The sequence below is a fragment of the Schistocerca serialis genome, chromosome 3 (genome assembly GCF_023864345.2).
Source record: "Schistocerca serialis cubense isolate TAMUIC-IGC-003099 chromosome 3, iqSchSeri2.2, whole genome shotgun sequence".
NCBI lineage: Eukaryota > Metazoa > Arthropoda > Insecta > Orthoptera > Acrididae > Schistocerca > Schistocerca serialis.
In genome coordinates this window covers 292,709,288-292,722,448 of record NC_064640.1, presented here as the reverse complement: position 1 = coordinate 292,722,448, position 13,161 = coordinate 292,709,288, and the positions used below count along the sequence as shown (strand labels likewise).

The 13,161-nt window shown below is 46.0% G+C and overlaps 1 protein-coding gene across 1 annotated transcript in view; it reads left to right on the top strand.

Moving 5' to 3' along the window:
• LOC126470079 (uncharacterized) overlaps positions 1–13,161 on the top strand; it is a 325,220-nt gene that overhangs the window by 35,973 nt on the left and 276,086 nt on the right. Inside the window, exon 3 of the mRNA XM_050097591.1 lies at positions 11,464–11,612. Coding sequence (XP_049953548.1) covers positions 11,464–11,612 — 149 coding nt within the window. The remainder of the gene's footprint in view (positions 1–11,463; positions 11,613–13,161) is intronic.

Genomic DNA, 13,161 nt, shown 5'->3' with positions numbered 1-13,161 from the left:
GGCGTCTCAGTGGCGTTCCTCTGGCTCCCGGGACACGCTGGTATCTGTGGGAATGAGGCGGCCGATATAGCGGCCAAGGCTGCAGTCTCTCTTCCTCGGCCAGCTATTCAGTCTCTTCCGTTTACCGATCTACGGAGCGGTTTATGTCGCCAAGTTGCTCATTTATGGCATGCGCATTGGTCAACACTTCCCCACAATAAATTGCGGGAAGTGAAAGCCCTTCCTTGCGCTTGGACCTCTTCCTCCCGAACGCATCGTCGGGAGGAGGTAATTTTAGCTAGACTCCGGATAGGGCACTGTCTTTTTAGCCATCGACATCTTTTAAGCGGTGATCCTCCCCCACTCTGTCCCCACTGCTCTCAGCTGTGGACGGTCAGACACCTTTTAATTGAATGCCCCTATTTTAATCCGTTACGCTCCCGTCTACAGCTATCGCCTGATCTATCGTTGATTTTAGCAGATGACACGCGCTCAGCTGACCGCGTTCTACAGTTTATTAGTGACAGTGAAATGACGTCAGTCATTTGATATTTATTTATTTATTTATTTTATTTTTTTTTTTTTTTGGGACAACCAACCCCTTTCTATAGTGGATTTTTAAGCATTCCTTCTGCCTTTAGTTTCTCAAATTTTATGACTTTGTTCCCATTGCTGCTGATTTTAAATTTCGTTTTTTTCCTGTTTCCTACGTCACGGGCTGGGCGCTAATGACCATAGAAGTTTTGCGCCCTAAAACCACAAACAAAAAAAAAAAAAAAAAAAAAAAAGCCTCATGATAATGTCATCCTCCAGTGGAATTGCTGTGGTTTTTTCCACCATCTGGCTGAGCTACAGCAATTGTTAAGCTTTACGCCTGCTTTCTGCATTGCCCTTTAGAAAACCTGGTTCCCGGCATTGCGGACCCCTGCCCTTTGCCGGTATATGGGATATTACAAGAACCGTAGTGACTATTATAGTGTGTCAGGTGGAGATTGTGTATGTCCTGTACTCGGTATGCAGTGAACCTGTGCCCCTTCAAACCCCTCATGACGCTGCGGCTCTCAGGATAAGGATGACGCAGGAAATAACTGTCTGCAACATATATCTTCCTTCAGATGTTGCAGTAACCCTGAACGCATTGGCTGCACTGATTCATCAACTCCCTAAACCTTTCCTACTTTTGGGAGATTTTAATCTCCATAACCCCTGGTGGGGTGATTCCCTGCTTACTGGCCAAGGTAGAGATGTCGGAACTCTACTGTCTCAACTCGACCTCTGCCTCTTAAGTACTGGGGACCCCACATATTTCATTGTGGCTCATTGCATGTACTCGGCCATTGATTTATCCCTCTGCAGCCCAGAACTTCTCCCATCTGTCCACTGGAGAGCCCATGATGACTTGTGTGGTAGTGACCACTTTCCCATCTTCTTGTCACTCCCCCAGTGCCATTCCCCCAGATGTCTACCAAGATGGGCTTTAAACAAGACAGACTGGGAAGCTTTGACCTCTGCTGCCACCGTTGAATCTCCCCCACAGGGCACCATCGATGTGGTAGTTGCGTGGGCTCTAGATTGATCGTTGCTGTGCCGGAAAATGAGATCCCTTGTTTTTTAGGGTGTAAGTCAGTACCTTGGTGGTCGCCGGAAATTGCTGACGCCATTAAAGAGCATCAGCGAGCTCTACAGCGACATAAGTGGCACCCTTCCTTAGGGCACGTAATAGCTTTTAAACGGCTCCTTGCCCGCATTTGCCAGCTTATAAGAAGACTGAAACAGGAATGTTGAGAGAGGTACGTCTCAATCATTGGTTGCCATTTATCACCTTCCCATGTCCGGACGAAGATCATTTTTGGGTACCAGACCCTTACAGGTGTCACTGGCATTAACATCCATGGCGTGTTACCTACCGACGCAAACACAATTGCCGAGCACTTTGCTTAAGCCTCCATGTCAGAGAATTATCCCCCACCATTTCACACCCTCATACGGTGGATGGAAAGGAAAACCCTCTCGTTCACTGAACATCACTATGAACCCTTTAATGCTCCATGTACAGAGTGGGAGCTCCTCAGCGTATTTTCACATTACCCCGACACAGCTCCTGGACCAGATCGGGTCCACAGTCAGATGATTAAACATCCCTTGTCTGATTACAAGCGACATCTCATCATCATCTTCAACCGGATCTGGTGTGATGGCATCTTTCCATTGCAATTGTGAGAGAGCACCATCATTCCAGTGTTCAAACCCGGCAAGTACCCACTTGATGTTCATAGCTATCGGCCCGTCAGCTTCACCAACGTTCTTTGTAAGCTGTTAGAACGTGTGATAAGTCAGTGGTTGTGTTGGGTCCCACAGTCACATGGCCTACTAGCTCCGTGCTAGGGCGGTTTCCGCCAGGGTCACTCTACCACTGATAATCTAGTTTCCCTCGCATCTGCCATGACACACAGCCTTTTCCAGATGCCAACACCTGGTTGCCATCTTTTTTCATTTATGAAAAGCTTACGACACGACCTGACATCATCATATCCTTGTCACATTATATGAGTGGGGTCTCCAGCCTGCTCTAGATTTTTATCCAAAATTTCCCATTGCTCCGAATTTTCCATTTCCAAGTTGGTGCCTCCCATAGTTCCCCCCCCTATCCAGGAGAATGGGGTCCCGCAGGGCTCTGTATTGAGTATATATCTATTTTTAGTGACCATTAACATTCTAGAAGCAGCTGTTGGGCCGTCCGTCTCGCCTTCTCTGTATGCAGACGACTTCTGCATTTCACACTGCTCCTCCAGTACTATTGTTACTGAGTGGCGCCAACAGGGAGCTTCCAGTTTTCATTTGGAAGTCATGTATCATGCACTTCTGTAGGCGTCGTACCATTCATCTGGAACCAGAACTCTATCTCGCTGACGATCCACTCACTCTAGTGGAGACATATCGATTGTTAGGACTGGTTTTGCTCGTCTTCGTCAGCTGAAGCGGAAGTGCTGGCAGCACCTCAATGCCCTTCGCTGCCTGAGCAACACCAACTGGGGGTGCAGATCGCTCTACGCTGCTGCAGCTCTACAGAGCCCTTGATCAATCCCACCTTGGCTATGGGAGTGTGGTTTATGGTTCAGCGGCGCCCTCAGTGTTGCATTTACTCAACCCAGTGCACCACTGTGGTGTTCAACTGGCAACGGGAGCTTTTAGGACGAGTCCGGTCACCAGCCTCCTGGTGGAGGCCGGAGTCCCTCCATTGAAGGTTAGGCATGCATAACTACTCACCAGTTACATTACACACATTCGTGGTTCTCCTGAGCATCTGAATTACTGTCTCCTTTTCCCACCCATGGCAATTCATTTTCCACATCGGAGGCCCAGGTGTACTGGGATCATGAAGAGGTTTACACCGACAGCTCGATGGCTGATGGTCACATTGGCTTCGCGTATGTTCGTGGAGGACATATTGAACAGCACTCCTTGCCAGATGGCTGCAGTGTTTTCACTGCAGAGCTGGCGGCCATTTCTTGTGCTCTTGTTGAGTGCATTCGCTCATACCCCGGTGAGTCATTTCTTCTCTGTACTGTCTCCTTCGGCAGCCAACAAGCTGTTAACCAGTGCTACCCCCACCATCCTTTGGTAGTGACCATTCAGGAGTCCATTTATGCCCTAGAACGGTCCAGTCGTTCTGTGGTGTTTGTGTGGACCCCAGGCCACGTTGGAATCGCAGGAAATGAACTTGCCAACAAGCTGGCCAAACGAGCTACATGGAAACCGCTTCTGGAGATCAGCATCCCCGTAACTGACCTGTGATCATTATTATGCTGCAAGGTTTTTCAGATTTGGGAGACAGAATGTCATAGTCTCAGTACACCAGTACACACAACAAACTGCTTGCCATTAAGGAGACTACGAATGTGTGGAAGTCCTCCATGTAGGACTCGTGCAGGGACTCTGGGGTTTTCTGCCAGCTCTGCATTGGCCATATGTGGCTAACACATGGTTACCTCCTCCTTTGCGAGGACCCACCTCAGTGTCGCTGTGGCTCACATATGTCTGTCATCGACATCTTGCTGGACTGCCCAGTTTTAGCCCCTCTGCTGAGGACTTTCAACCTTCCCAGCACCCTGCCTTCGGTGTTGGGTGACAATGCCTCAACAGCAGATTTAGTTTTACGTTTTATTCGGGGGGGGGGGGGGGGGGGTGTTATTGTACCAACTAAGGGTGGGCATTTAGCCTTTTCCCTACATGTATTCATCTCGTCTAGTCTTTTTGGGATGGCCTTTTTAATGTTTTGCGGTGTGGTTGGCTCATCCCCTTTTATTATTGTGCTCTGCCAGCCCAGACCATCTGCTCTATGGTTTTAATATATTTTTGTACTTTTCCTTGTGGTGTATGTTTCCCCGTTTTTTGTTCATTCCATTCGTTTTCTTTTTAGGTGTGGTTCCCCATTCCTTTTCCCCCTTTTACTCTCTCAAATGTACTTTGGGTGTTTTAGTACATGGAGCCTTGCTTGCATCAGGAAACAGAGACTGATGAACCAGTAGTTTCGTCCCTTTATACCCCAAACCAACCAACTAAACAACCAGAAGTATGCTAGTTTTAGATTATAGATCAGGTTTACTGTTAAAATTTTCCTCTGTAATTTTGGAAAATTTAAAATCATGGACTGGAGGAGGATGTTTGCATAAATAAAATGTGTGTCAGTCAAACTTTAGACTGGAAGGACCTTTCTTCTAAATTTGCCTTGAAGTATTTGATGACAAAAAAAAAAAAAAAAAAAAAAAAAACGCAAACTGGATTTTTCTACGATCTGTTTGAGGCATCGAACAGTACAAATGTCTTCATTATTTTAGAAAAACTAAATTTGTTTTGATGGTGGTATGTTCCTTATTTAACTAATGAGAAACCTATTGTGTGGCGTGTGACGAGGGCCCCCGCCCCCCCCCCCCCCCCTCCCCGTCGGGTAGACCTCTCGCCTGGTGCAAGTCTTTCGATTTGATGCCGCTTCGGTGACTTGCGCGTTGATGGAGATGAAATGATGATGATTAGGACAACACAACACCCAGCCCCCGAGCGGAGAAAATGTCCAACCCAGTCGGGAATCGAACCCGGGCCCTTAGGATTGACAGTCCGTTGCGCTGACCACCCAGCAACCGGGGGCGGACGAGAAACCTATTGCTGTTAGGCAACTTGGTCAGTTTGAATAAGGAGTAATCTTCCAACAGAGGAAACTCATTACTGCATGCCAGTGTCTGATACTGGACACACCTTTCAGCTGTTGGTATTAAAGCTACTATTTACTTTTGTATCTGAGTGACTACCTGTGGTTTATCTCTTTTATTTGCCATACAAACTGCGCAACACAATATACCAGTGTGAACTCTGCGTGTGGTTTTCATTAGTATTATTATGGGGTTTCTACAAGTGTGCTAGCATATAAAATTGAAATTTTATATACACTCCTGGAAATGGAAAAAAGGACACATTGACACCGGTGTGTCAGACCCACCATACTTGCTCCGGACACTGCGAGAGGGCTGTACAAGCAATGATCACACGCACGGCACAGCGGACACACCAGGAACCGCGGTGTTGGCCGTCGAATGGCGCTAGCTGCGCAGCATTTGTGCACCGCCGCCGTCAGTGTCAGCCAGTTTGCCGTGGCATACGGAGCTCCATCGCAGTCTTTAACACTGGTAGCATGCCGCGACAGCGTGGACGTGAACTGTATGTGCAGTTGACGGACTTTGAGCGAGGGCGTATAGTGGGCATGCGGGAGGCCGGGTGGACGTACCGCCGAATTGCTCAACACGTGGGGCGTGAGGTCTCCACAGTACATCGATGTTGTCGCCAGTGGTCGGCGGAAGGTGCACGTGCCCGTCGACCTGGGACCGGACCGCAGCGACGCACGGATGCACGCCAAGACCGTAGGATCCTACGCAGTGCCGTAGGGGACCGCACCGCCACTTCCCAGCAAATTAGGGACACTGTTGCTCCTGGGGTATCGGCGAGGACCATTCGCAACCGTCTCCATGAAGCTGGGCTACGGTCCCGCACACCGTTAGGCCGTCTTCCACTCACGCCCCAACATCGTGCAGCTCGCCTCCAGTGGTGTCGCGACAGGCGTGAATGGAGGGACGAATGGAGACGTGTCGTCTTCAGCGATGAGAGTCGCTTCTGCCTTGGTGCCAATGATGGTTGTATGCGTGTTTGGCGCCGTTCAGGTGAGCGCCACAATCAGGACTGCATACGACCGAGGCACACAGGGCCAACACCCGGCATCATGGTGTGGGGAGCGATCTCCTACACTGGCCGTACACCACTGGTGATCATCGAGGGGACACTGAATAGTGCACGGTACATCCAAACCGTCATCGAACCCATCGTTCTACCATTCCTAGACCGGCAAGGGAACTTGCTGTTCCAACAGGACAATGCACGTCCGCATGTATCCCGTGCCACCCAACGTGCTCTAGAAGGTGTAAGTCAACTACCCTGGCCAGCAAGATCTCCGGATCTGTCCCCCATTGAGCATGTTTGGGACTGGATGAAGCGTCGTCTCACGCGGTCTGCACGTCCAGCACGAACGCTGGTCCAACTGAGGCGCCAGGTGGAAATGACATGGCAAGCCGTTCCACAGGACTAAATCCAGCATCTCTACGATCGTCTCCATGGGAGAATAGCAGCCTGCATTGCTGCGAAAGGTGGATATACACTGTACTAGTGCCAACATTGTGCATGCTCTGTTGCCTGTGTCTATGTGCCTGTGGTTCTGTCAGTGTGATCATGTGATGTATCTGACCCCAGGAATGTGTCAATAAAGTTTCCCCTTCCTGGAACAATGAATTCACGGTGTTCTTATTTCAATTTCCAGGAGTGTATTATTGAGGGGCAGTTATCCATATACACACATAGTATACATTACACAGATAAGTGTAATATACAGGGTTATTACAAATGATTGAAGCAATTTCACAGCTCTACGATAACTTTATTATTTGAGATATTTTCACAATGCTTTGCACACACATACAAAAACTCGAAGTTCTTTTAGGCATTCACAAATGTTCGATATGTGCCCCTTTAGTGATTCGGCAGACATCAAGCCGATAATAAAGTTCCTCCCACACTCGGCGCAGCATGTCCCCATCAATGAGTTCGAAAGCATCGTTGATGCGAGCTCGCAGTTCTGGCACGTTTCTTGGTAGAGGAGGTTTAAACACTGAATCTTTCACATAACCCCACAGAAAGAAATCGCATGGGGTTAAGTCGGGAGAGCGTGGAGGCCATGACATGAATTGCTGATCATGATCTCCACCACAACCAATCCATCGGTTTTCCAATCTCCTGTTTAAGAAATGTTGAACATCATGACGGAAGTGCGGTGGAGCACCATCCTGTTGAAAGATGAAGTCGGCGCTGTCGGTCTCCAGTTGTGGCATGAGCCAATTTTCCAGCATGTCCAGATACACGTGTCCTGTAACGTTTTTTTTCGCAGAAGAAAAAGGGGCCGTAAACTTTAAACCGTGAGATTGCACAAAACACATTAACTTTTGGTGAATTGCGAAGTTGCTGCACGAATGCATGAGGATTCTCTACTGCCCAGATTCACACATTGTCTGTTCACTTCACCATTAAGAAAAAATGTTGCTTCATCACTGAAAACAAGTTTCGCACTGAACGCATCCTCTTCCATGAGCTGTTGCAACTGCGCCGAAAATTCAAAGCCTTTGACTTTGTCATCGGGTGTCAGGGCTTGTAGCAATTGTAAACAGTAAGGCTTCTGCTTTAGCCTTTTCTGTAAGATTTTCCAAACCGTCGGCTGTGGTACGTTTAGCTCCCTGCTTGCTTTATTCGTCGACTTCCGCGGGCTACGCGTGAAACTTGCCCGCACGCGTTCAACCGTTTCTTCGCTCACTGCAGGCCGACCCGTTGATTTCCCCTTACAGAGGCATCCAGAAACTTTAAACTGTGCATACCATCGCCAAATGGAGTTAGCAGTTGGTGGATCTTTGTTGAACTTCGTCCTGAAGTGTCGTTGCACTGTTATGACTGACTGATGTGAGTGCATTTCAAGCACGACATGCGCTTTCTCGGCTCCTGTCGCCATTTTGTCTCACTGCGCTCTCGAGCGCTCTGGCGGCAGAAACCTGAAGTGCGGCTTCAGCTGAACAAAACTTTGAGTTTTTCTACGTATCTGTAGTGTGTCGTGACCATATGTCAATGAATGGAGCTACAGTGAATTTATGAAATCGCTTCAATCATTTGTAATAGCCCTGTAGATAATATGTAACTAGCCCATCTAACTGGTGTAAGCAATTAAGCATACCAACAAGTCTCATAAAATGTTAACATACGAACCATGTCATTGTGGAATATCATGAACATGATCAGTAGTATGTGCAAGTAAGTGTGTCTGTATATTTGTGGAGCTTTAGTCATTCTTTTATATGTTGCAGTATTGGTTAAAATAAGAATATACACTAATGGAAAAAAAATCACAGCACCAAAAAGTAATGTAGATTAATGAAATTTTGGGAATACATTTATCTAGATAACATATTTAAGTGATAAACATTGCAAGATCATGGGTTAATGTAAGCTTGGGATAAGTCATTGCAAATTTGAGATGCTGGTACATTATTAACCAGTGTAATCTCCAGAATGATGAATTTGGTCATACAAACATGCATGCATCGTGTTGTACAGGTGCTGGATGTCAGTTAGTGGGCTGGAGTTCCATGCCTGTTGCACTTGGTCAGGCCATACAGGGGCAGTTAATGCTGTTTGTGGATGATGCTAGAGTTGTTGTCTGATGATATCCCATATTTGCTCTATTGGAGACAGATTTGGTGGTCAAGCAGGCAACATGTCGACACTCTGTAGAGCATGTCGGGTTACAACTGCGGTACATCGACAAGTGTTATCCTGTTGGAAAACACTCTAGAGTGCAGCTCATGAATGACAGTGCACTAGATCAAGTAACCAGACTGATGTACAAAATTGCAGTCGGGGGATAACTACGAGTGTGCTCCTGCTCTCATACGAAATTGGACCCTAGACAATACCTCCAGGTGTAGGTCCAGTGTGTTTAGCATGCAGGCAAGTTGGTTACAGGCCCTCAAGTGGTCACCTCCTAACCAACACATGGCCACCACTGGCACCAAGGCAGAACCAGCTTTCAACAGAAAACGCAAAAGACCTCCACTCTGTCCTCGAATGAGATCTTGCTTGACACCACTGAAGTTGAAAATGGCAGTGGCTTGGGGCAGTGGTTTGCATGTTACAGGGCATATGGCTCAGAGCTGTCCTCAAAGTAACAGATTTATAACAGTTCGTTTTGTCACTGTGGTGCCAACTGCTGCCCAAATTGCTGCTGCAGATGCAGTATGATGTGCCAGAGCCCATGCCAAACATGGTCGTTTCTCTTGGTAGCGTTACATGGCCCGGCCTTCTTGCAACCGTACATTCTAGTGACCACTGCTGCCAGCTGTCATGTACGGTGGCTACATTCCTACCAAGTCTTTCTGCAGTATCGCAAAAGGAACATTCGGCTTCTCGTAGCCCTATTACGCGACCTCGTTCAAACTTGGCGAGGTGCTGAGAACAGCACCTTCATCATCATAAAGGTATTCTTGATAGACATCAGCTCGCCCCATCCAATCTCAAAGGTAACTAATGCTTATGACCATTACAGCATGTATTCAAAGCAAAATCATCCTCATAATGGTGCTACTAGTGCCACTCTTATCTGACTGGCATGAAATTTGAGTAGACATATTTCAGAAGCAGAAGCATGCCTGTATTTCCAATTGTTTATTTGTTCTCATGACATGATAAATAAAATAAATGATTTAATGCTTATAAAAACTGAGAAGAATGGGCACTTCTGTAGTTACCAGTAAGTTGTAGAAGGGTTACAGTGTTTAAGACACTAAGTGTTAAGTCAGATGGGAAAGATGTTTTGTGCATAAGTATGTATTATTGTTCTAATTCTGAACACAATAAAAGACGCATTTGTGAGAAACCGACAACTATTTATTACGTCGTGTTGTGATAATTTAAACATATGTAGAACAATACAGTTTAGTGATGAGTGCAGGCTAGTGACAAGTTAAGACTGGAAGCTGGAGCCAGTGCACAACAATATATAGAGCAAATTGATGAACATAAATATTCTGTTTATTGCAGCTTACCAGATGACATTTGATGGAAACCAACAGTTGACAACCCAGCCATGCATACATTTGAGAGCTGAGCTGCAAGACAGCTGCTGTGGTGTCAAGATGCAGCTCTTTCATGTTGCACAAAACAAGAGGGGCCAGAAGAAAGTACTGCATGGTGCCCTTGTTGTAGTTGCCGTTGGAGTTGTCCATTGTGATGAGGTTCCTGGTGTGAACTGCAGCAACTTCTTCTTCGCCTAGCAGAGAGCGGAAAACAGTGTTTGAGGATGGATCCACACAGTGAAGAGTGCACTGACGAATGTCTTTGTTGGGTGCAAAGGAAATGATCACATACCTGAGTATGGAGCTGGCAGGATTGTGGCACTAAGATAAATATGATGTGGGCAGCACTTGAAGGGTGGACAAGTGTTGACAGACAACAAACTTCACATGACAGCAAGGGAGAGTGAAGTTGGTCCTCAAAAGAGGGCTAAACTGCACAATGAAGGAAGGAAGGCTGGATCCTTGAAAGGGGGCCAACTAACAACAAGGAGAACAAGTGAGAAGGAAGCCATGAGGAAAAAAAAAAAAGCATTACCATTGTCTGTGTCCTGTACCTGAAATGGGACAAAAAATAGGCAGAACCGTCAGTCAGAAGCTTGCCAAACCTGAAATGGGACAAAGTGGAAGCAGAGACATGTGTCAGAGGCTTGCCAACCTGCATCATAGTCATTGGAAGGCAGAACACTGCGACTAGTGATGAGTACAGGCTGCAGGCTGGAGCCAGTACATGGCAATATAAAGAGAGTTTGCCCACTGGGGACCACTGGCGCTCTGCTATAGGCGATTGAGGTGCTGGACCACAATCGATGACCTCTGGTGGGGGCCCTGGAGCTGCCAAACAGTGTCCTACAAAAACTGCGTGATCCATGTTAGTTGCAGTGTGAATGTAGTATGTATGGGTTACTACAGTTATTGCAAATAATAGAACTAGAAAAATTGTAGCAAAATTTGTTGGCATTAGGGGGAAAATGAGGGGAAGAATAAAGTATTGAAATGTGTACAGAACATACATAAAATTTATTGATAACGGTATTTTTATTTATGTTTATTAATAAAGGTAATTTTTATGTGTGTCAGCAGATATAATGTTATTGTGCAAGCAGAACTAATGTTAATCTTGACGTCAACTAATAAAGCATATGGGGATTTTTTAATATTGGGCATTTGGGTTATTCTGTTAAGTATTTATGGACTTTTTCGAAATTCTGCAGATTTTACGTGTGTATTCGTTGTGTAATGTACATAAAATTTTTGCTTTTCTTTTTTATTGAAGGCTGTAACAGGAGATAACAACCCTATTTGCGACAGCAAGGAGAGTGTAGATACCAAGCTACCTCCAGATAAGGATGATAAGACTCCCTCGTCACTGACAAAAAAATCTAATACTGCAGACGTGGAAGCAACTGCGTCATCAAGTGAATGGTGAGCAATTAATTTGAGGAGATTTGTGGAAATTGACATTGCCCAACAGTTCACCCAGGGAACGAGGATGTTTCCAGTGGAACACACGTAACTCTTTTATATGAGACTTCAGCATATTGTTTTATGCATGCTTGAGAAAAAGATACTTACTAAAGCGCACTATCAGCTTATTGTGGTAAAGGCTTTACACACACACACACACACACACACACACACACACACACACACACACACACACACACGCTAACTAACTGTGCACGGACATGTGATTCATTCTGATCACCCATTCCTTTCCCAAACAGTTTCAGTGGGATACTCAGGGGCCAATGTAACTTGAAACAGTATACAAAATTAACGGAAAAAGAGGGACATTTGATTAGGCATAGGCTTTGACCAGTGATGTGGAATATATGCAACAAACACCATAAACAACAACGTGATGATAGTGTGATATTAGTGGTGATTTTTTTTCAAATGACCTAAGCTACAGATCAGTCTGTCACCATAACCAGGTTTTTTAACTTTCATCTTCATTGGCTTCACCAACTAACAACAAAACTGTGAATGGACACACAAAAAGCTGATGTCACAGCTGCCATTAACGTGTCATTGATCATTGCCTATGTCTTATATCGAATATTCCTCTTGTCCTGAATTAACTTGTAACCAGTAGCAATTTCAAGGAATACCTTTATTGAAATTCTGCCACATCCTGTTATTAACACTTTTTCAGGTGACAAAACCACAGAATGCTTCAAAACATTAACTGTTACCAGCCTACACTGCCCATTATCAGAAGTAAGAGAGAAACAGAAAAAGAAAAAGAATGTATGTTATATCTGGAAATTCAACACACAGACAAATAAATAAATAATGTACTTCTTAATACCCATTTATTCTTCTAAATGAGCACGGAGCTCGTCGTCAGACTGCAAGAGGAGATCGCGATGGAAAATGATCGCCTGGACCACGTTGAGGCTTTTATGGGGAGTGGTAGAAACAGGAATATCACCCAGCTTGTCACAGGCGAGTAACGCTTGGGATTGGGCTGGGGATGCTGTCTGAATCAAGACTGGGCCGTTTCGCATCTTGGACAGCGCTGTCACTTCTCCAAACGTATCCTCGAGGTGTTCATTGAAAAACTGAGGCTTCGTAGGTAGGAAGGAGTCCCCATAAGTTGTGCTGCAGACTAAAAACCGAGGCGAATATGGCTCTCTCCGTTCTGTAGCCTTATGTTCCTCCCATGGTGTAGCGAGGGAGGGAAACGATTTAGGGTCATACCGTCCACATTGTGTTCAATCTCGCCCTTCTTAGAGACTGCTGGTGCCGTACAGCCACCAGCAAGAGATGACTTAGTCCGCTTCATTGCGGGTCATCCGCCCTGATAAATACCATAGTGTCCAATGGATACAATATTTCGGAGATCAGACATGTCGCCATCATCAAGTGCGCTGATGAACTGAGCTTCTGAGGGCACGTGGCTGACTTATATCCTCTCCCAACACATGACTTTCCATGGTCTGCACCTGAGGGCATGTGTCGCAATTGC